The sequence below is a fragment of the Mesoplodon densirostris genome, chromosome 19 (assembly GCF_025265405.1).
Source record: "Mesoplodon densirostris isolate mMesDen1 chromosome 19, mMesDen1 primary haplotype, whole genome shotgun sequence".
Classification (NCBI taxonomy): Eukaryota; Metazoa; Chordata; class Mammalia; order Artiodactyla; family Ziphiidae; genus Mesoplodon; species Mesoplodon densirostris.
In genome coordinates, this window is record NC_082679.1 from 2,028,631 (window position 1) to 2,051,619 (window position 22,989).

General features: G+C 45.2%; 2 protein-coding genes across 5 annotated transcripts in view; both read right to left on the reverse strand.

The window, feature by feature from the left end:
- LOC132480660 (uncharacterized) overlaps nucleotides 1-2,584 on the reverse strand; it is a 50,238-nt gene extending 47,654 nt beyond the window's left edge. Inside the window, exon 1 of the mRNA XM_060085041.1 lies at nucleotides 2,342-2,584. Within this exon, the coding sequence (XP_059941024.1) occupies nucleotides 2,342-2,374 (33 nt within the window). The 5' untranslated portion in view covers nucleotides 2,375-2,584. The remainder of the gene's footprint in view (nucleotides 1-2,341) is intronic.
- A 1,747-nt stretch (nucleotides 2,585-4,331) lies between these two features.
- Nucleotides 4,332-22,989, reverse strand: part of AURKC (aurora kinase C) — a 45,987-nt gene continuing 27,329 nt past the window's right edge. The window contains exons 1-7 of one of the 4 annotated variants that reach the window (XM_060085651.1): nucleotides 7,598-7,867; nucleotides 7,442-7,478; nucleotides 7,009-7,200; nucleotides 6,460-6,598; nucleotides 5,668-5,816; nucleotides 4,796-4,970; nucleotides 4,332-4,629 (exon numbers count right to left, since the gene is read on the reverse strand). In XM_060085651.1, coding sequence (XP_059941634.1) covers nucleotides 4,459-4,629; nucleotides 4,796-4,970; nucleotides 5,668-5,816; nucleotides 6,460-6,598; nucleotides 7,009-7,200; nucleotides 7,442-7,478; nucleotides 7,598-7,646 — 912 coding nt within the window. In that variant the 5' untranslated portion in view covers nucleotides 7,647-7,867 and the 3' untranslated portion in view covers nucleotides 4,332-4,458. Of the gene's footprint in view, nucleotides 4,630-4,795; nucleotides 4,971-5,667; nucleotides 5,817-6,459; nucleotides 6,599-7,008; nucleotides 7,201-7,441; nucleotides 7,479-7,597; nucleotides 7,868-20,431; nucleotides 22,822-22,989 lie in introns of those variants that run through there. The other 3 variants (XM_060085650.1, XM_060085652.1, XM_060085649.1) reach the window with 3 other exon arrangements.

A 22,989-nucleotide genomic window follows, 5' to 3' on the forward strand; every position in this document is an offset into this window, starting at 1 on the left:
CAACTACTGAAGCCCGCACGCCTAGAGCCCGTGCTCCACAACAAGAGAAGCCACCGCAATGAGGAGCCCGCGCATTGCAACAAAGAGTAGCCCCCACTTGCTGCAACTAGAGAAAGCCCGTGCGCAGCAACGAAGACCCAACAGAGCCAAACAATTAAAAAAAATTTTTTTTTAAATACTTTATTGCCACCTACTGTATAGCACAGGGAACTCTACTCAATGCTCTGTGGTGACCTAAATGAGAAGGAAATCCAAAAATGAGGGGATATATGTATACGTATAGCTGAATCACTTTGCCGTACAGTATAAACTAACACAATATTGTAAAGCAACTATACTCCAATAAAAATAAAATTTTAAAAAAGGAATAAACTGGGCTTCCCTGGTGGCGCAGTGCTTGAGAGTCCGCCTGCCGATGCAGGGGACACGGGTTCGTGCCCCGGTCCGGGAAGATCCCACATGCCGCGGAGCGGCTGGGCCCGTGAGCCATGGCCGCTGAGCCTGCGCGTCCGGAGCCTGTGCTCCGCAACGGGAGAGGCCACAACAGTGACAGGACCACATAGCGCACAAAAAAAAAAAAAAAAAAAAAAAAAAAAAAAAAAAAAAAGGAATAAACTGAAAAGCAAGAAAGAAAACATTTTTTTTTAAAGTACTTTATTGCTAAAAAATGCTATCCATCATCTTGAGCCTTCAGTGAGCTGTAATCTTTTTGCAGGTGGAGGGTATGAACTATTGTGAGAACTACCAAAATGTGACACGGAGACACGAGGTAAGTGAATGCTGAAACGCTTGCTGGACACAGGGTTGCCACGAAACTTCAATCCGTAAAAACACAGTATCGGGCTTCCCTGGTGGCGCAGTGGTTGAGAGTCCGCCTGCCGATGCAGGGGATACGGGTTCGTGCCCTGGTCCGGGAGGATCCCACATGCCGTGGAGCGGCTGGGTCCGTGAGCCATGGCCGCTGAGCCTGCGCGTACGGAGCCTGTGCTCCGCAGCGGGAGAGGCCACAGCAGTGAGAGGCCCGCGTACCGCAAAAAAAAAAAAAAAAAAAAAAAAAAACCACAGTATCTATGAAGCACAATAAAGCGAGGTATGCCTACAGTGTAAGAGAGAGGAGCCTCCTATGCAGGAACCATTGGAAAATGACACAAGTCAATGGAAATGACATTGGAACTGTGAGATGCAGACAGAAAGGACTCTAGGATGTCAGAGGACTGAGTGATGATAACAGTAATACCAATAACGTTAACAACAGCAGTACCTGAGCTTCACTGGTCCTACTACCTGCTGGTCCCCATGCTGAGTGCTTTATGTTGTCTAAAAGCAACTAAGTCCCTAGCTCTTAAGCCATCGTTTTCACCAGTATCTCCTGACTAAACACACTCCATATAGTTTTCCTTGTTAATGTTACTTCCACCACCATATTCTATACATTCTCCTCAATGTGAAATGTCCAGCAGATGCAGGACCTATGTGACCAGAACCACTAAGTAAATATAAAAAATCCAGCCACTCCACTCTCAGATGAACAGCCCCACCAATGCAGATCTATCATTTAAATGCTCCAAGACATCGCCTCATGGTTTTTCACCTGCACTTTCAGTGCTCACATCTCTCTGCTTTCTAGCTTCATCCTAACAGCTTTCTTGAGTTAATATTTCAATTAAAGACCTATAAATTCCTAATAAATTGACTGGTTCATATATAGGAACCCTGCAATATTACTCATTTCTGGTACTGGATAAACATATTACTGGGCAGGTAGGTAAGGATAGAAAAATTAACTAGGGCTTCAACATTGACTACCAGATGATATACGCTTAATTAATTAAAACTTTCTGGCAGATAATCCTACAGCATCCTCTACGATTGTTTAAGGGCGCACATATGGATGGCTTTCTCTGGTTGGTTTTAAGTTGGAAGTGAGGACAAGGATTACGGAAAGGGTCGATTATTAATCAAGTCCTGGCCATTTGGGGCCGATGTTACAGAAGTCACTGTTTCTCTTCCTGGACTGTCTCTAGAGATAGGAATCTGGCTTCTGGAAAGTCTGACTTAGACCGGGCTAGACTCCTGGGTTGTTGATTGTAGATAAGGGACTGGATTACGGGGCAGGTTGTTTGTCAAAGTTCTATTTTTATACGCGGTCTATTTTCCATTTGCATATTCAGTCTCGCATGTTCTAAGACTGGAGATAAAGTCAGTGACGAGGCAGCTCCACTGGTCGTACAGAAACACAACTGCAAAGAGAAATCTAGCGCCTCTCTTGACTTCCACCCTGCTCAGGAGCCCTCTCCGAACCAGAAGAGAAGCAGCAAGGCCAGAAACATGGGCCACTCACCCGCGTCGGGTCCATCCACGCCGCCGCCATCATGGGACCCTGAGGAGAGAGCGGGGCCCGTAGAGACGGCGACAGAAGCGGGTACCGCGGGCTCAGCCGACCACCACCCGTTCCCTGCCCTGGGCTGGGTGGCCGATCGCGCGGAGGCTCACCGCTCGCTCAAATGCGCGGAGGGGAGCCCTAGCCTCCTTTCTGCTCATTTGCGAAGAGGCGCACTAGAAGCGGCCACAGAACAGCTATCCCCTCCCCACAGCTGGCGTGGACGGAACAGTCGCGCGCAAATGACATCTACAGCCAATGAGGTCGGAAGTCCCGCCCCTGCGCAGGAAATGCCCCCGCCCTGGGCCATCATTGGTCCAGCGCCTGCCACAGGCGGGCGGCGCACAGCCTTCTGGGTAATGTAGTTTTTTCTTAACAAACAACCGGCAGCGGAGCGCGTTCCAGAGCCGCTATTCCTCCATGTAAACGACTTAGAAGGCCCAGGGGTACTTCCCTGGCGGTCCAGTGATTAGGACTCCGCGCTTCCACTGCCCGGGACCTGGGATCGATCCCTGGAGGGGGAATTAAGATCCCACAAGCTGCAAGGCACGGCAAAAAAAAAAAAAAAAAGACAGGAGACCCAGAGCCCTGAAACAGACCCGCCTCTTCACAGGGGACACAACTTGGGGGAACCAAGGAGTACTTAAGGTGCAGGTGAAAAAACTATGAGCCAATGTCTTGGAGCATTTTTTTTTTTTTTTTTTTTTTTTTTTTTTTTGGCTGCACACAGTGAAAGCGCGGAGTTTCAACCACTGGCCCGCCAGGGAGTTTCCTTGGAGCATTTAAATGATGGATCTGCAATGGTAGCGCTGTTCATCTGAGTGGAGTGGCTGAATAGCTTGTATTTACTTAGTGGTTCTGGTCATATAGGAATGTGGTCCTGCATCTGCTGGACATTTCACACTGAGGAGAATGTATAGAACATGGTGGTGGAAGTAACATTAACAGGGTAAACTCTATATGGAGTGTTTTTAGTCAGGAGACACAGCAATGAAAAAGATGCCCGAAATGATCAGAAAACATGTTTGAGCTCCTCGCTGAGTAGTCTGGATGTTTACTCTGGTGCAGTCAAGCTTATTGTAAATGAAGGGAGCAGCTGCCACGTAAAACTGCAACAGAAGGATGTAGGGGAATGTTGGAAGAAAACAAGAAAACTCCCAAAATTGCTGCAAGCAGAGCGCATGATTTCAGAAGAGGTTGAAGATACATTTATTTATTTATTTTTATTTTTAAATTTTTTTATTTTTTTTCTTTTTGCGGTATGCGGGCCTCTCACTGTCGTGGCCTCCCCCGCTGCGGAGCACAGGCTCCGGACGCGCAGGCCCAGCGGCCATGGCTCACGGGCCCAGCCGCTCCGCGGCATATGGGATCCTCCCAGATCGGGGCACGAACCCGTATCCCCTGCATCGGCAGGCGGACTCTCAACCACTGCGCCACCAGGGAGGCCCCTGAAGATACATTTATTATCAGGGATGATTTATCCTGACACAACAATATGACAACACCGCGTAAGTGCTAGTGAATTCATTTGAGAACTGGATGGCATTGGATGTGCAGTGAAACATTTTATCTTGAAGATGGCACCATGCTGGATGTCAGTATAAAGAGAATGGACCTCTGGATTGATTAGTGTCCTGTTTTACAAATGACATACTCCTGAAAACATGGGGAAAGTGAGTTGAGTCTAGGAGCCACTGGGATAGGTGGTAGGTTATGCACCACCAGGGTGGTTATTTGTATAAAGTAGTAAGTTGTTTTCAAGAAGAGTCGTTAAGTCACAATACCTGCGGCCCAGGAAGGGCATCATTTTGGGCTGCTCTCATGGGAAACAGTTTCTACAAGAAATAAAGATTCTAGGGACTTCCTTGGTAAGACTCTGTGCTGCCACTGCAGGGGGCGTGGGTTCAATCCCTGGTTGGGGATCACACACCAACTCATGCAACTATAAAGACCTGGTACAAAATGATTCAGCTTTTATTAATTAGCAAGATGCATCTTAGAAGAAACAAAAGACAGAGTAGATACCAGAGCCAGGGGTGCTCCATGAGCAATCACAAAGGATTAGGGGTATACAGGGCTCAGGAACCCATTTGAGCAGATGGGGGCAGCACCCTCCGAGAGTGGGCCCGGACCCATGGGTGCTCCAAGATCTGGACCAAGGGCAACCGCTCCGAGGGCTGGTATCTGAGAAGCTTGGAGATCAAGTCCTGAGCCCCCAAAGGCATTGATGGGGGAAACCTTACATCTACCTGATGAGGCCAGAGAAGAAAGGGAAGTATGGTTAATTTCCTTGGTCCATTCAAGGCACTGTTCGGGATCTTAGCAGACAATCTTTGTGTGTGCCCTGGGCTCCACAGGCCCACCAGCCCCCACTGACTAGCTCCCGCATGAATGCCCAGAGTGTGGCCTTCCCACCTTGAGGATGCGTCTGTAGGTCTCATTATGGGAGGGGCTCTCAAAGGGCGGATTTCCCACCAGCAGCTCGTAGCAGAGTACCCCAATGCACCACAGATCCACCTTCTCATTGTATGTTCTCCCCTCAATCATTTCTGGGGGCAAGTAGTCCAGTGTCCCACACATTGTCCTTCTCCTAGAGGGCAGAGAAAGGGGCACTAAGCAGAGGATCAGTACAAGGGAAACTCCTTCCCCAGCTTTCAATGAGACAGGAAACCCTAGGAAATCCTGGCAGCCCTCTCCCAGGCACAGGAATTTGGAAACACCCAAGTTCAATACAGATCAAGGTTTGAAGAAGGCAAGTACTGGGGTCCACCAACTTTTTTTTGGGGGGGGAGGTGCTGCACGTCATGCAGGATCTTAGTTCCCCAACCAGGGATCAAACCCGTGCCCCCTGCAGTGGAAGCACAGAGTCTTAACCACTGGACCACCAGGGAAGTCCCTCCATATTTTAGAATTCTTCATACAATTATTTAGCTTACGATCCAGGATATTGTCACAAGGAAGATTTGGAACAAACTGATGGTACAACAAGAGGGACGAAGTAAATTAATTATGGTTTATTCATACAGTAAAATTCCTGGAATTATGGAGCAATGGTTCTTAATTTATTTACATGGAAACTTATTGGTTAAGTTATATGTTAACAGAGATTAATCTCTGTTAAATGGTTGAACCACATTCTTTCAGTCTACAAATACACATTAAATATAGGCATTTGAAAAAAGGTAGTATTTAAATACAAACCTAGGCTTGTATCTGGATCTTACGTGTGAAATAAATCAAACTGGATCATTCCTAACTGGAACCCAGGGTGCCACCACCTGACCTACCTTAGAGAGGGGGTGTGCACAGACCAGCCAAAGTCTGCAATCTTCACCTCACCCCTGAACCCCAGCAGCAGGTTCTCCGGCTTAATATCCCTATGAATCACCTTCTTTTCATGGCAATAGGTCAGAGCATCTGCCAACTCCTCCATTACCTGTGTGAGCAAAGAAAAAGCAGTCTGGAAACGGAGCTGACCATGGGATGATTATTGCTGTGATTTCCCATCTGGAGCCCCCCAAAAATCTCTCGCTTCCTATTTCTAAGTCAGTTCCACTCATTTATTCAGTGAACTGCTGTAGAGCCTTTCATGTTTCTTTCCATAAGGTAGCACACTTAGATTCTGTTGCTTACAACCAAAGAATCCAAACTTACACACACAATTTATTAATATTCTGGGGGTAATTAGGGTATCCAAATGTGAAGTTGTAGGATATAAGAGTCATTATATAAAATTTATAGATTGAAATTCAGAAATAAAAAAGCAGGTCTTCCCTGGTGGCACAGTGGTTGAGAGTCCGCCTGCCGATGCAGGGCACACGGGTTCGTGCCCCGGTCCGGGAATATCCCACGTGCCACGGAGTGGCTGGGCCCGTGAGCCACGGCCGCTGAGCCTGCGCCTCCGGAGCCTGCGCTCCGCAACGGGAGAGGCCACAACAGTGAGAGGCCCGCGTACCGCAAAAAAAAAAAAAAAAAAGAAAAGAAAAAAGCAATCTGGATAGTCATGATCGCCACAAGCAGTGACCCTCATCAGCCCATAGTAAACTCATGAACCCGAGCCACTCAGCCTCCCACCTCACCGTGGCTGTACGCTGTTCGTCTAATGTGTGGCTCTTTTGCAGCTCCTTGTAGAGCTCACCCCTTGGAGCATATTCTAGAATCAGGTACATCCGGCGTGCATCATGGAAGTAGTTGTACAGGCGTAGGATATTGGGGTGTCTGCGCAACAGAAGGAGGAAGTGTCAAGACTCCTCCCTGAGGCCCAATTCATGCTGCTATTACAAGTGACTGGTCACACAAGGGGCAAATTGTGCTGGGACCAGAATAGTAACAGCATGATCTGGAAGTTTGTGAGGGGAAAATGAAACAGGCATCATGATTCTGATGTCTGACACAGGGAGTTTTACATGGTGTGACTGGAATGAACTGCAGAGAAAAAAAATCTTCGTAAAGTAATTATACTCCAATAAGGATGTTAAAAAACAAAATCTTCAAGGTGAAAGCAAAGGGCCTATTTGGGGGTAGTACTGGGGGAAATGATGAGTTCAGATGTCAGAGATGGAAGAGGAAACAGGAACAAGAGAAAACAAGAACCTGTAACAGGAATCTCATACAGAGACTGTCCTTACTGTAGATGTGCCTGGATTTCAATTTCTCTGCGCAGCTGGTGTTCCAGTCCTTCCTTCTCTATCTGGGACTTGAAGAGGACTTTCAGGGCCACAATGAAATGGCTTTCCTTGAGCCGAGCCAGGTACACATTCCCAAATTTTCCCTTGCCAAGAGGACGCCCGATTTCAAAATCATCAATTGTGAGGCGCCGCCTGATAGGAGAGAAGGAAAACAGCCTCCGTTTCGGAGGTGGGTGGAGAGTCAGGGAAACTTCATGCTCGCCTTCCTCTTTCACTTGACCCTCCCTGGGCCCCTTTCCCTTCTCAAGGGCCTTGTCAGGGCGTTTGGTCAATAACTGTCAGTCCCGTGAGGCAACGTTCACACGTGGAGCTTGCTCTTCATCCCTCGGTCCCACTCCCCTTCCTCTTTCAGATACAAAACAAAGGCGCTCACGTGGTTGGGATGCTGGGCATCGTTTGACCTGTTACTGCTACGGAAAAAAGAAAAGAGACGTCAGTACGTTCTTCTGTGCACACCCACCCCCAACAACTGACACCAGGCCTTTCTTCTAAACCCTCTTTCTCTGGTCCTGGTACTTATCCCTTTCACCTGCGGGCTGAGCACTGCCCGACTTCATCACAGTTTTCGGGTGGCTCATAGACGAGATGGTGGTGAGGAGGACGCCTTCCTGAGCCCTGCGGAGCTGGGTGTCCAGGAAGGAGGTAGCCCTCAGGCTGAGGCTCTTCCAGTCCCGACCTGCTCCCACGCAGCCTCGAGGCAGTCACCGGGCGGGAACCGCCTGCGGGTTCCCCTTAGGCTCACCAGTCATCAGACCCGCTACTGAATTAAATAAGATCCCGGACAACGCGGGCCGGGCACTTTATACTAAGTGCTCTGGCCCCATTGGCTGAGCGGGTAGTTCCTGGTTGACTCCCACTGGTTGAAATGTCTAAGGCTTAGGCAGCGTGCCCAGTAGAAGAGGCAGGAATGAGAGCTTCCGCCCGTGGTTGGGGGGCGGGACTGAAGGCGCTGGGCCAATGAGAGGGCAGGGCGCGGAGACCGGAAGGCGGGAGCCGGGGCAGAAAGACACGAGAGGAGGGAGCGCCAGAAACCGAAAGGGGAGAGAGGGTGGAGGGGTGTGGAGAGTCTGTAATGCAAAAAGCCTGAATGAATGAGCAAACATATAAATCCGTGACTGAGTGACTGCTTTAACGAACTCAGTGACGTGACGCAGGTGTGACTGAATATAAACCAACCGCAGGAAGCTGCCGGGGTACGTTGTGCAGTTGGCAAACTCCAGAACCACGTGCAGCCCAGCTGGCCCCAGCTTGAAGGGCGTGTCCTAGTCAGGCCGCTCCCCAGGGTCTTCCTCAGTCACTCGCTTATGTGAGGGTCACCACTGTGGAGCTCCCCAAAATTTGTGCCTCTGTCCCCCAATATCCTGTGGCTTGTGTGCCCTCCCCCAGTACACCTGCCTTCCCCAGCCCAGGGCTGCCCGGGCCACTTGGAGTGGGGCCACGGACCACAGCCGCATTCAGCCCTCCTGTCTCATGTACTTACTACAGCACAGCCGATCCTTGAACAAGGGGGATGGTGGGGGGTGCTGTTGAAGGGCGGTGACCTTCAGCATATAATTTATGGTTGGCCCTCAGTGTTACCACCAGGGTTCTTGGACTCCCTAATCAATAGAAATTGATAAGAGGCCTGAGGAGAAGTTCAGGTAAGGCTTTATTGAGACTCCTGCAGCAGGAGGGAGAAAAGTAGCAGGTTCCCTGGCTCGCTCCCTGAAGGGGGGCAGGCTGGGCCCTTAAACGCGGTGAGCCCAGGGGTGGGGCTGGATGGGTGGCTTAGGTAATCTGCCCACCCCCTTGGTGGTGCTGTGTGCAAGGGGCATGCACAGTACCCTGTTTTTGCTCCCCGTACTCCGTTTTTGCTCCTGGTACCCTGCTTCTGTTCCCAGCTCCTCAGAAGTGGCAGTTGGGTTTTTGGTCTTTTTGTATCTTGTTGCTCATAATTTGCCCCAATTGCACATGCACGCAGTTATTTTTAGTCCCTTATAGTTTCTTTGTATTTTGTTGCTGGAGGAGATGTTTGTCCAGGTGCAAGCACTGCAGCAAAGGGTCCCACGTCCCAGCCTGTCTTATCAGTATTTGAGATTCCTCCATATCTGCGGGTCTGCATCCAGGGAGGGGTTCAACCAACCCCAAATGGTGCAGTGCTATAGCATTTACTATTGAAAAAAACCTGCCTTAAGTGGACCTAGGCAGTTCAACCCCTTTTGTTCAAGGGTCAAGTGTATTTGTTGGACCCAGTAATCAGTTTGCATTTTGGGTCTCAAATAGTAAAATCATCCCCCATATTTATTTCTTTGGCATATACAGAAATTTCAAAAACATTTGCAATTGAATTCTTTTAGACAGGTAATAGTGTGAATTGGTGGGGCAATTTTAAAAGGAAAAAATCTCCTCCCAACCCAGAAAAACCTCTCCGAAAAGATAGTAGAGAAATAAAAGTTTAATATTGTATAAGCATTAAACCAGAATGTGATGCACAGCACAGTTGCTAAGAGATTGCAAAGAATAAAACTCACCCTTTCATACAGCCAAACAGACACAACCCATTACATACATTTTCAAACAAACAATAATTAGTTCTCAAGTATTGACAGCACCATTTGTTACACATAGTTCATCCTAAATTTACCTGGTAATTGGGGTGACTATCTGCTGTTACATTAGCTTTCTAGAAGGGAAAACTAACTTCTCAATTCTTTATGACAGAGGTAGTTTTGCTACTTGGAGCAAGGTGCCTGTCAAAGTTAGGCTCCTACCCTCCCACAGAAGCTGGGATGTAGGGATGCTATCTCTTTTGATGTCTTCATTTCAAAGAGATGGATTTCTTGGTCTTTGAGAAAGACATTCCTGGGTTTGGAGTGTATTGGGGTGTTTGCAGAAAAGCAAGGCTAGTGTGGCTTAGAGCTGCATCTTCAGGGGTTGGAGTGGTACGAGTTAAGTTGGAGAGATAAAGGGAGGCAAACTGGGTAGAACTTTGTCAGCCATAGTAATGAGGTTCTAATATGCACCTGAACGTGTTCTAAGATGTACCTGTGGGGGACTTCCCTAGTGGTCCAATGGTTAGGACTCTGCGCTTTCATTGCTGAGGGCCTGGGTTCAATCCCTGGCTGGGGAACTAAGATCCCACAAGCTGTGCAGTGTGGCAAAAAGAAAGAAAAAAATAAGGACTCGCCCTTGACCAGCTCCAGGAAGACCACTTCTGAGTCCTTGGAATATCTTGACTAGTGAGAGTGATTTTTATGCTTACGCCTGTAGGTCCCACTGTATCATTATGACCAGATAATTTATGCTAACAGTGTGACTCACGATGCAGGGTGGGCTTTGTCTAGCCTGAGGCAGCAGTACATCTTTGCCTTCTGCGGATCCCGAGTATCCACGGTAGGTCACTTAGGTGCTGCGAGCCTCAGGAAAGGAATCTGTGGACTCTGAAGCTTGGGCGACCTTCCCTTGTTGGCAATAACTGAACATATCGTCACACATCTTTGCTGAAATTTGAGTCCCTGTGAACTGCACAGGGAGGGATCACTTGGAAGGGGTGCTTGGTTTCTCCCGGACTTTATTACACGTGACTTTTCCCTTTGGTGATCTCGGTCTGTGTCTTTTTGTTGTAATAAACTGTCATCATGAGTATCACAGCTTTTCTGAGTCTAGTGAATCCTCCTAGCAAACCACCAAGCCTGAAGGTGGTCTTGGGCAGCAAAGAACCATGAAAGTTTCCCTGAAAAATAAAAGTTACGACCTAGATGGGTATTCTGGTAAAGGCTTCCCTAGGGAAGTGCTATTTGAGGTGAGATGTGAAGGAAAAGCACTCACTCACTAGCCAAAGTGGGTAAGGAAGAGCCCTTCAGCAGGTGGGGAAATGAAAAGAAACGGAAACAGGAAGTGAAGAGAGAAGAGCAGTCAGACACGTGCAACAGAAAAGGCAGTAAATTAGGCACATCTCTTACCAGGTAAGGCCCCATGAACGGGCTATGTTAAGGATTCGGTTTGTATCCCAAGAGTTAAGGGAAGTCATGAAACACTTTAAGGGTGTGTGTGTTAGGCAGGTAGCAGGGAGTGAGATGCATCATCTAATCTGAGTTTCATCTCTGGTTACACTGTGGAGAATGGATTGGAGGGGAAACATGGGTAAAACAAGACCTAATTACTAAACAGAATTAGAAGTGATAAATGATGGTATTATGGTCTAGGAAGGAAGTGGTGGATTACAGAGAAAAGGATAGATGAGAGGCATTAAAGAGGCAAAACTGGCAACTTTGCATGTGGGGGATGAGGAAACAGAGGTAACCAGGCTGAGTAAGGGATTTTTTTTTTTTTTTTGGCCATGCTGCGTGGCATGTGGAATCTTAGTTCCTCAACCAGGGATCAAACCTGTGCCCTCTGCAGTGGAAACCTGGAGTCTTAACCACTGGCCCGCCAGGGAAGTCCCCTGGGATTTCTATCTTCGGTAACCAAACAGTGCCACATAGTGTAGAGGCAAGACTAAAAGTGGATCAGGGGCTTCCCTGGTGACGCAGTGGTTAAGAATCCGCTTGCCAATGCAGGGGACACGGGTTCGAGCCCTGGTCCGGGAAGATCCCACATGCCACCGAGCAACTAAGCCCGTGCGCCACAACTACTGAGCCTGTGCTCTAGAGTCTGCAAGCCACAACTACTGAAGCCCGCATGCCTAGAGCCCATGCTCCACAGCAACAGAAGCCACCGCAATGAGAAGCCCGCGCACTGCAACGAAGAGTAGCCCCCGCGCACTGCAACTAGAGAAAGCCTGCTCGCTGCAACTAGAGAAAGCCTACGCGCAGTAACAGACCCAACGCAGCCAAAAATAAAAATAAACTTAAAAAACTTAATATTTGATTAAAAAATTAAAAAATAAAGACATGGCCTTATCTCATTCTTTAAAAAAAAACAAAATAAAAGTGAATCAGAATCAGGGAGATGTGGAAGCCATTTTAGGAATCTTTAAAAAGTCAAGTGGAGAATGAGACATCTTTGAAACATCCAAGTGGAGACAGTAAGAAGACAATCAGGGGTTCAGGTCTAGAGCTCCAATAAGTCAGGACTGGGAAAATAAATTTCAATTTGTTCAAAGTAAAGAAGATAACTGAAGCCAAGGGTGCAGATGAAGCCTTGGGAGAGACCACAGAGTGAGAAAAAGGCCTGTGAAAAGTATTTAGAAATTTCAAAACTGAATGGGTGACTAGAAGTGGATGAGTTAGCAAGTTAGAAAAAAAGAAAGAGGGAGAGAGAAACCCAGGAGAGTGATGTTACAGAACCAAAGAAAAAGAGTATTTCAAGAATGGAGTGGTCAACGGGGTCAAGTTCAGTCTCAAGAAAGACAAGGGCTTAAATTTTTTTTTTTTTTTTTTGCGGTACGCGGGCCTCTCACTGTTGTGGCCTCTCCCGTTGCGGAGCACAGGCTCCGGACGCGCAGGCTCAGCGGCCATGGCTCATGGGCCCAGCCACTCCGTGGCATGTGGGATCTTCCCGGACCGGGGCACAAACCCGTGTCTCCTGCATCGGCAGGCGGACTCTCAACAACTGTGCCACCAGGGAAGCCCCAAGGGCTTAAATTTTATAAACATGGGAGTCACCACCGACGTTGGCCAGAGTGGTGTAGAGGGTGGGACTGTAGCAAGGAGGTTCACAAGGTAGGGAGGCTTGGGAAGTGGAGAAAAATAGAGGAAGAGGTAATGGTGAAGTGCAATAACCGCAAGGAAAGGAAAATAGGTCCAAGGGGACTCCTCAGTTAAAGGGAGAGGGAGGAATAAAGAAGTGAGATGTGGGATAGAGAGTGGTGCCTGACACTCAAGGCAATGTGTGAGGACAAATCAGAAAGGGTGAAGGACAAAAGAACATGCAGATGAGAAACAGGCTTTAGGCAGCTGAGGTCACAGGTACGGCAAACGCTGCGCAGACTCTACGATGGGGAAAATGTTGACGATTGCCTAAGTGTGATTCCAGGTTTCAAGGAGAGAGAAAGTGAGAAGAGAGCACATCAAATGTGTATGAAGATTTATACCTAAAATCAAGCGCATGAAATGGAACTAGAACTTGCAATAAGCAGCAGAGAGGCTGAAAGATGACGTGGCTACAGATGCCATAAGGGACAAGGGAGGAAAGTGATGAGGATGCCTGTTAACCAGAAGGTGAACAAGAAAACAAATGACGTAGCAGGACTCGGGAGACAGAAAGGCGTTTCTTCCTTCACGTCTCAGAAAGTTGGAGAAATACAGGAAGACTATCTGAAGTTGTCATTAATGAATCTGTGGCTCCGTTAGTCACACTTGGTCATTGAAGTGGGTGTCTTTGAGAAAGGAATCTGGAACCACCTTTCTAAAAGACAAACACCGGGGGGGAGGTAAGTGGCATCTTACGAACACCTTGGCCTGTCGAATACCTGCTTTCTACTTGCCCACCTGGACAGCCTCTCCTTGGCATTGCTCTTTCCTCTGTCCATGACTCTCCACACCGTTCCAATTTAAAGATTGCATCTGGCTGGGTGCACTGACACCCTGGTTTCTGGAAATGCCTCATTTGCTTTGTTATATTCCTAGTATTTATCCTCTCGTTAACGCTTTCAGGCATTGTTTTAAAATGTAGGATTTAGTATCCTGATATGAGGCCAACAGATGATTGCCGTTGAAGAAATAGTTCTGTAAGATGAGGTCACGCCATGCTCCACAGGGTCACATGGGGACGCACTAGAGTCAGAGGCAAAAGGATGGAGGCGGAAGTGTAGGCAGAGTGCGTTGTCACTTTCACTGGGAGCAGTGGGCCAGGGGAAGCAAGCAGGCTAAGTAGGTTTAGGATTAGCTAGTTGGGATAATTAAAGCACAGTTCAGAGTGCAGGGGCTGTTCTTAGTTTCCTGGGATCTAGGGAAGGGTCTTGAAGCATGAGAACTTGATAAAGGCAGTAGTTGTGGGGTCTGGGCTCTGGAATGGCTGATTTGCATTTGAAAGGCACACCCAGTGGGGAAAATTATCTGGAGGCATCAGCTAGCTCTAGGTGGAGCAGTCTCTACAGGATCAGCAAGGTCCCAAATGTTAGAACTTCAGAATAAAAGCACATACTTTAACACATGGATATCCAAAACAAAGGGAAGGAGGAGAGTGGCCAGGAATTTTCTAAAAAGTCTTCCAGCAGGTAAGGACCAGGTCAGGAAGTACCAACAGGAAGTCTGGCCACAGGGCCCATGGCACTGACACGGCTCTGAGGGAGGCAAAGTTGCCCATCTACCATTTAGACCTTTAACTGTGAGGTGTGTAACCTACCTGTGAGCAGGTTACAAATCTTTAACCCTCAACTCTCAAGGATGACATCATTGAGCATTCCAGAGCCACACCCCACCCGCCATCCCACAACTGAGACAGGAAAGGTATCTGCAGGCCAGAGTGTGAGTACAAAGGGGAGAGGCACATACTCCCAGAGACCAGATTCCTGTAGGGGTCCAGCACCATGTCTCCAGCAAGGGCCCTCCCCGCTGGGGCCACCGGCTCCCACTCTCTTCAAGTGAAACTCACACATAGATCATGAACGCGACTAAGCCTGAAACGAAGGCTTTAATTAAATCTTTGTCAGGTGCACTGAATGATGCACATATTCCTTATTTCTCTCTTTGTTGAAGACAGAGGCAAACAGCATCAATAGCAGGAACAAAGAGACAAGAAATTGTTGACTTACGTGCTACAGGAACACACAGAATTGACCTGGCACTTACATCTTTATAGATAAGGGTAAGCAAGCAGTGGGTGTATTTGCAAGTCAGACCACTTGAAGCCATGTATCTGTATATATATACACACACAGAAATACATATATATTAGGCCTATACACATTTATATACATATATATGGCCTCAAGTGGTGTACATACATACACATACATATACATATATTAATACTGGGAAGAGATAAGGTCCTTTGTCACCAGACTGCCTCTGTACTTTGTCATCACTAAATTAAATCCTGGCTAGTTAAGTTCTACTTTGGCTTACAGATTTTTTTTTTTTTTTTTTACAATTTCACCTCAGAGTTATGACTCACTTTTTGTTGCAGGAAACTGTATTTACTTAATGTTTGTTACAGAAGTCTGAATTAATCGGCATCTTAGTACCATTTAAGTCACTATGAAGACGTAACACAGAAGGCCTGAGACTGCTGTTCTCTTGAGCTTGCAAGGTCCACCTCTGCAAGGGCTGGGGTTTGGGGCCTTAGATTTTGGGAGATTTCCCATCATTCCCACAAGTGACGAGTGGCTCAGTGTGCCCAAGTTTTTTGTTTAACTGTGTGGCTTAATGCCGAAGATCTCTCTCTCCTTCTAGAGGTCTAGAATTTGGTATGTGCTAGAGTGTCCCCAAGAAACCCTGGGCACTGGGTCTCTAATTAGTTTCCCCAGTAGACATTTCAATCTATTGCCGTTAATTCCTTGATAGAACTTAAATTAGGCCCGTCCTGTGTGACTTCCCTGAGACAGGACCAGTGCAGATCGTCCCTGGTTTCCTCTGGACTTCAGTCCTTGCGCCTCTTCCCTTGGCTGAGTTTGCTTTGCACCATTTTGGTGTAATACAGCACAGCTGCTGACTGTAACAATATGCTGAGTACTGTGAATCAGCAAATCACTGAAACTGAGGGTGGTCTTTGATGACAAAACAATCATTCATTATGACTACTATCGGGCCATAGAAGCTTGTGTAGATTTTCTTCAAGGTCAACATATGTTCTATACAGTGCCAACTATATACACAGCTTTGTGTAAACACTGAGGGAGCCAAACATTATAACATAAGTTCCCTGCTGCATGTAGCCATTCACTAGAACACACATACGCTGAGTGTCTACTAGGAAAAAAAGAACAGAGTGGGACAGTGGCTGGATGTGGGTGATGATGAAAAACTGGCTGCAAAGTGTGTCTGGCTTGGGTAACGAGGCAGAAGACAGTAGGATTCACGGAGAATCCAGGCACCTTAAACACAACTCTGAACAATCTACAGATCTCAGTTGTAAGATCTGTTCTCAGAAATTCTTGTGGATACCAGGCTTTTCATTTCTCCAGTTAATTTTGGATTTCTATCCCAACACCAAGATAAACCACCAGAAAACCATGACTTTGGACTACACAGTTTTGCCCGTCTTCTCAGAGTCCTTCTTTGGCATTATAAGCTAGGCAAAAATACAGAAGATGTATAAAAGAACCAAATGGAAATCAAACAACTGGAAAATTCAAAAAACAAAATGAAAACTCACTGGGTGAGCTCAATAGTAGATTATATATGAGACAGAAAGAAACCAGTGAGCTCAAAGGGAGATCAATGGAAATTAATCAATGTGAGGAACAGAGAAAAAAAGACTGGTGGAAACAAAAAGATGAGAGCCTGAGGGTCCTATGGAACAAGAATGTGAGAATTATCATTCACGTTACTGGAGTCCCTGAGAGGAGAAAAAGCGTGGGGTTGAAAAAATATTTGAAAAATAACTAAAAATCTCCCAAATTTGGCAAAGGGCATACACCACATGATTCAAAAAGCTGAGAAAACACCAAACAGGATAAACCTTAAAAATTCTATGTCAGGACACATCATAAACTTATAATAAAAAACACTTTGAAAGCACCTGATGGAAAGGATGCCTTTCAAATAAAGGAACAATGGGTTGAAAGGCAGGTTTCTCATCTGAAACCATGCTGGACAAAAGGAGATGGACAGAAGAAAAAACAGACATGTTTTCTTTTGTCTTAAAAGAACTGTGGGCCCCAAGTCTTATGTCCCACAAAAATATCCTTCAGTAATGAAGTGAACATAGAGACATTTTTAGATGAAGGAAGAAAAATCATTTAACAGCAGACATACCCTAGAAAAAAGGCCACAGGAAATTTGCCAAACAGAATGGAAATGTTAACAGAAGACTTGGGACTTCAAGAATGGAGAAACAGGGCTTCCCTGGTGGCGCAGTGGTTGAGAGTCCGCCTGCCGATGCAGGGGACACGGGTTCGTGCCCCTATCCCGGAAGATCCCACATGCCGCGGAGCGGCTGGGCCCGCGAGCCATGGCCGCGGAGCCTGTGTGTCCGGAGCCTGTGCTCCGCAACGGGAGAGGCCACAGCAGTGAGAGGCCCGCGTACAGCAAAAAAAAAAAAAAAAAAAAAAAAAAAAAGAATGGAGAAACAACAATGGAATGGTAAAAGTAGAGGTAAACAGACTATGCTTCTCATGAATTTTGTGGGAAAAAAAAACTTAGTTGAGGCAAAAATTACAATATCCAATATAGTTCTCAGTATACAAGGAGAAAATACAACAATTATATTAAGAATAGGGAATGTAGGTGAACCTAATGGAATCAAGGTTTCTATACATCAAAGTGCTAAAATGCTGGTAACAGTCTGTGATAAGTATACATAATACAATACGTAAAGAAAATTAAGATATATACTCAAAAACATTACAGATGTATCAAATGGAATTCTAAAAAATGTTAAAATAACCCACAGGAAATGGGGTGGGGGGAACCCAAATAATAAAAACTGGAAAACAAGAGGCATAATACAAAGGGAACACACACACACAAAAAAAAGATTAATAAAATGGTACAGTTAAGCTCTAACATATCAATAATTATTTTAGATTTAGATGATCTAAACCTACAAATTAAAAGTGGCAAAATGGATAAAAAAAAAAAGTATGACCCCAACTACATGCTGTCACAAGAAACTTACTTCAAATATAATGATGTAGATAATGTTAAAAATTATGGAAAAATATAAACTACAAACATTAATTAAAAAAATGCAGTAGTGACTATACTAATATCAGATAAAGTATGCTTCAAAGGCAAGAAAATGAACCCTTTTATTATGATTAAAGGGTCAATACACCAAGATGACATAGCAATCCTATATGTGTATGCACCAAACAACAGAACTTTGAAATACATGAAGTAGAAACTTACAGAACTTGTAAGGAAAAGACAATTTCTCAATTGTACTTCAGGACTTCATCACCCCTCTCTCTGCAACTGACACAAATACTACACAGAAAGTCAGCAAGGATGTAAAAAATCTGAGCAATAACCCCAACCAAGAGGATTGTGCAGACATTTATAGACACTTCACCCAGTGACAGAAGAGTACACATTCGTTGAGAAGCCTTACAGAACAAGATATACCACACCCTGGGTCATAAAACAAACTTCAACAAATTTAAACAAACCAGACATGAAACAAGTAAGAAATCAGTAACAAAAAGATACCAGAAAATGCTCCAAACAGTAGGAAATAAAACAATACACTTCTAAATAATACATGGGTGTCAGAGGAAGTCTCTAAGGGAATCAAGGGATATTTAGAACTGAATAAATTGTAATGAAAACTCGTGGGATAAGGCTGGAACAGTGCTGAAGGAACTTTATAATACTTAATGATCCGTTAAAAAAGAAAAAAAAAGTTTCAAATCAATAATCTTAGCACCCCTCAAAAAATAAAAAGAGCAAAATACAACCAAAGCAAAGTAGAAGATATGATATCATAAGATCTGAACAGAAATCAGTGAAATTAAGGACAGGAAGGTAAAGGGACTTCCCTGGCGGGCCAGTGGTAAAGACTCTGTGCTCTCAATGCAGGGGGCATAGGTTCGATCCCTGGTCAGGGAACTAAGATCCCACATGCTGCATGGTGTGACCAAAAAAAAAAAAACACAAAATAAAACAAAAAAAACACCCAGAAAGGCAATAGAGAAAAATCAATAAAATAAAGTGCTGGTTCTTCAAAATAATCAGTAAAATTGGTAAATGTCTAAGATTGACAATGATTAAAAAGAGAGGTGACATATTTCCAAAATCAGGAATAAAATGGGATATAAGTACAGACCCTGTTGCCATTAAAAAGATAATAAAGGAATACTCCCAACAAGTCTGCAAATAAGAAAAGTTAGATGAAATGAAACATTTCCTTGAAGAGGACCAACTATCCAATTTATCCAATATGAAAACAGATACTCTGAATAGTTCCATACTTATCAAATAAAATAATATGTAACTAAAAAGTATCCAGAAAATCTCCAGGCTCAAGTGGTTCACTGGAGGACGTTATGAAACATTAAAACAACAATTAAAAACAATTACACAGTCTTCCTAAAAAACAGAACTTGGGAAGCCACTATCACACTGACACCAAAACCAGACAATGACAGTTGTTAAAAACAAGCAAAGAATGACAACTACATATCATCAATCAAGAGATTATAGGAAAACCTGCTCAAAAAAATATAATCAAATGGAATACTTTAATATATATTAAAAAATTTATACTCCACAACCAAGTGGGGTTTATTCCAAGGATGCAAGGCTGGTTTAATATTCAAAACTCAATGTAATACACTATATCAATAGGCTGAAGAAGAAAAACCAGATGATCACATTAACTGATGGAGCTAAAGTATCTGACAAAATCCAACATTCATTCATGACAACAAAAATCTCGGCAAATTAACAGAGGGAAACTTTCTAGACTTGACAGGAAAACTCTATGGAAAAAAAACTTACAACTAACATTGTACTTGATGAAAAACTGACCGTTTTCCCCCTAATATCAGAAACCAGGCAAGGATGTCCTCTCTTACTACTCTTACTCAACGTCATACTGGGAGTCCTAGCTAACTGCATAAGAAAAAGAAATGATACATATACAAACACGAAGAAAGAAAACTATTTGCAGTTGACATTTCTATGCAGAAAATAACAAAGATTCTATCCAAAGAAATGGCTAGAATTAACTGAGTTCAGCCAAGGCTGCAAGATACTAAAATACCACCCCCCAGAACAATTATCTTTCTGTATACTACTAAAGATCATGTGGAAATGAAAGTTTAAAACAATGCCAAAAGGGAATTCCCTGGCAGTCCAGTGGTTAGGACTCCTCTCTCACTGTAGGGGGCCTGGGTTTTATCCCTGGTGGGAGAACTAAGATCCCAAAAGCCTCGAGGCCAAAAAAAAAAAAAAAAAAAAAAAAGCCATTTACAAATCACTAAAAAAAAAAAAAAAAAAAAAACCCCAACAACTTAGACATAAATCCTAACAAAAATGTACGGAACCTGTATTGTTCATTATTATAAAATGGTAATGAAATATCAAGAATTACTTAGAGGGCCTCCCTGGTGGCGCAAGTGGTTGAGAGTCCGCCTGCCGATGCAGGGGATACGGGTTCGTGCCCCGGTCTGGGAGGATCCCATATGCCGCGGAGCGGCTGGGCCCGTGAGCCATGGCCGCTGAGCCTGCGCGTCCGGAGCCTGTGCTCCGCAACGGGGGAGGCCACAACAGTGAGAGGCCCGCATACCGCAAAAAAAAAAAAAAAAAAAGAATTACTTAGATACATGAAATGCCATACCATGTACTGTGTTCATGGTGTTGCTTTTAAACAAACTGCTCTACAGGTTTAAATCAATTTCTATAAATACGTGAGCAAGGTTTTTTTGCATCCTACGATTTATATGGGAAGTCCAAGGAACCAGGAAAGTTGAGTTAATTTAAATAATAAAACAAAGTATTCACTTTACCCAATTTTAAGATTTACCGTATAGCTACAGAAATTAAGTAAACAGATTGAATCAATAAAAAGTCTGAATGTTTGGTGTTTAAAACCACCAAAAGAAATGTTTGTTTTTTTTAAAACACCAAAGCCTCAAACAGTCTTAACTGGTGCAATAAAATGTGCCCGTGTGTCATGTGTATCTTTACTTAAAAACCTGTCCTCAAGTGTCAAACTCTCCCACTACTAGACAGCAATGAATGTATATGTAAGACACATAAAGGGTGAAGGCCCTTTGCCTGTGAAATAACATTCCCCTCACCCCAGGTAAACTAAGGGATCCATGACAAAGTGCCATAACCTTGACAGAGAAATCTCAAAGAAACTGTGTTTGCATTCCATTTTTTCATCTAAGTTTCCACCTTCTTTTTATAAAAGTTCCTGAGATAACACTACAGTGTAAACTAAGGGAAAAACGTAGCTCAAGTTTTCCTTAGTGCACAATAAACACTGGTCCCTCCCTCACAGATCAACTCTCAGATGTAGAGTAAGGCTCTAGGCTGGGTCAATTTCTACAATGCGTCTTTACACAACTACTGATGATCCGTGACAGGTTTTCTCACAGAGAAGATACTTGTGGGGTTTCTCTTTGGTATGTACGATCAGATGTCATGGTAGGTGTTTTCTCCTGCAAAAGATTTTCCTCAGTGTTTACATTCAAAAACTCTTTTCCCAACAGGAGTTCTCGGAGGGTGACTGAGGTCTGCCCACTGGTGAAGGTTCTTCCCACATCTGTCACACTGACACGGTTTCTCCCAGTATGAATCCTTTGATGCTGAGTGAGGGATGAGCTACGACTGAAGGCCTTTCCACATTCACTGCACTTATAAGGCTTCTCTCCAGTGTGGATGATGGCATGTCGAATGAGGTTTGTGCTCCAGCAAAAGGACTTCCCACACTCCATGCATTCATAGGGCTTCTCTCCACTGTGGATCCGCTGGTGCCTGGTGAGGCCTGACCTGCGGTTGAAGGCCTTCCCACACTCCGTGCACTCAAAGGGCTTCTCCCCAGTGTGGATGCTGAAGTGCCGAATGAGGTCCTTCCTAGTGCTAAAGGCTTTCCCACATTCTTTACACTCAAAAGGCTTCTCTCCAGTGTGGGCCCGTTTATGCAAGATAAAAGTGGAGCAGTGGGTGAAGGCCCTTCCACATTCAGTACACACAAAGGGCTTCTCCCCGGTGTGAATCCGCTGGTGCCTCTTGAGGTATGACCTGTGGTTGAAGGCCTTCCCGCACTCAAGGCACTCAAAGGGCTTCTCCCCAGTGTGGATGACATAGTGGTGAATGAGGGCTGCACTCTCACAGAAGGCTTTCCCACATTCACTGCACTCGTAGGGCTTCTCCCCAGTGTGAGTCTGCTGGTGCCACACGAGGTATGACTTGTGTTTAAAGACCTTGCCACATTCAAAGCACTCATACGGATTCTCACCACTGTGGATGATGTGATGTCGAAGGAATCCTGGCCTATGTCGGAAGACTTGCCCACATTCTTTGCACACGAAGGGTCTTTCCCCAGTGTGTCTCCTCTTATGTAAGACAAAGTTGGAGCGGTGGGTGAAGGCCTTTCCACATTCATTGCACTTGTAAGGCTTCTCCCCAGTGTGAATCCGCTGGTGTTGTGTAAGGTAGGACCTGCGGTTGAAGGCCTTCCCGCACTCCATGCACTCATAGGGCCTCTCCCCGGTGTGGATCATGTGGTGCTGGAGGAGGTGTGTGCTCTTAATAAAGGTTTTCCCACACTCTGTGCATTCATAGGGCTTCACGCCAGAGTGAATCTTTTCATGTCCAGCAAGAAGGTGTTTCTTGTTAAAAACTTTGCCGCATTCATTGCATTTAAAGATACTTTCTTCTTCCTGAATCATGTGATCATTACCAGATCCACATGAGCCATGGTCATGGACAGCACCTCCTGGAGGGACCAGCTCCTCTACAATCCTTGAACACACACCACCAGCTGTCCCTAAGCTGCCATGTTCCGGACTCATTTTCTCAGGAAGCTTCTCCCTCTGGGGGTCCATCCCTGGTCCCAAGTGTCCTTCCTGCATTTCCAACAGCCCATCCTGATCCTTGGTTTGTCCCAAATGGGAGTCCCCTGGCCCTCCTTGTATTAGTTCCTGGATACAGGTTCCCTCAAATAGGGTTGGTTCACAAGTGGTAGGTTCTGTGGTCTTGGGTTTTCCTTTGTCAACTGAAAGAAACCCAATAAACAAGGCCCATTAGTAATACCAACAAGAAGAAACAAAATCAGCATTTCAGTGAAAAAGATAAAGATGAAAACAGTGCCTCTGTGCGTGTTTTGCTACCTCTGAATCTCAACATTGTAACTTCTTTCTTTCTTGTCATTAGACTGCTGACA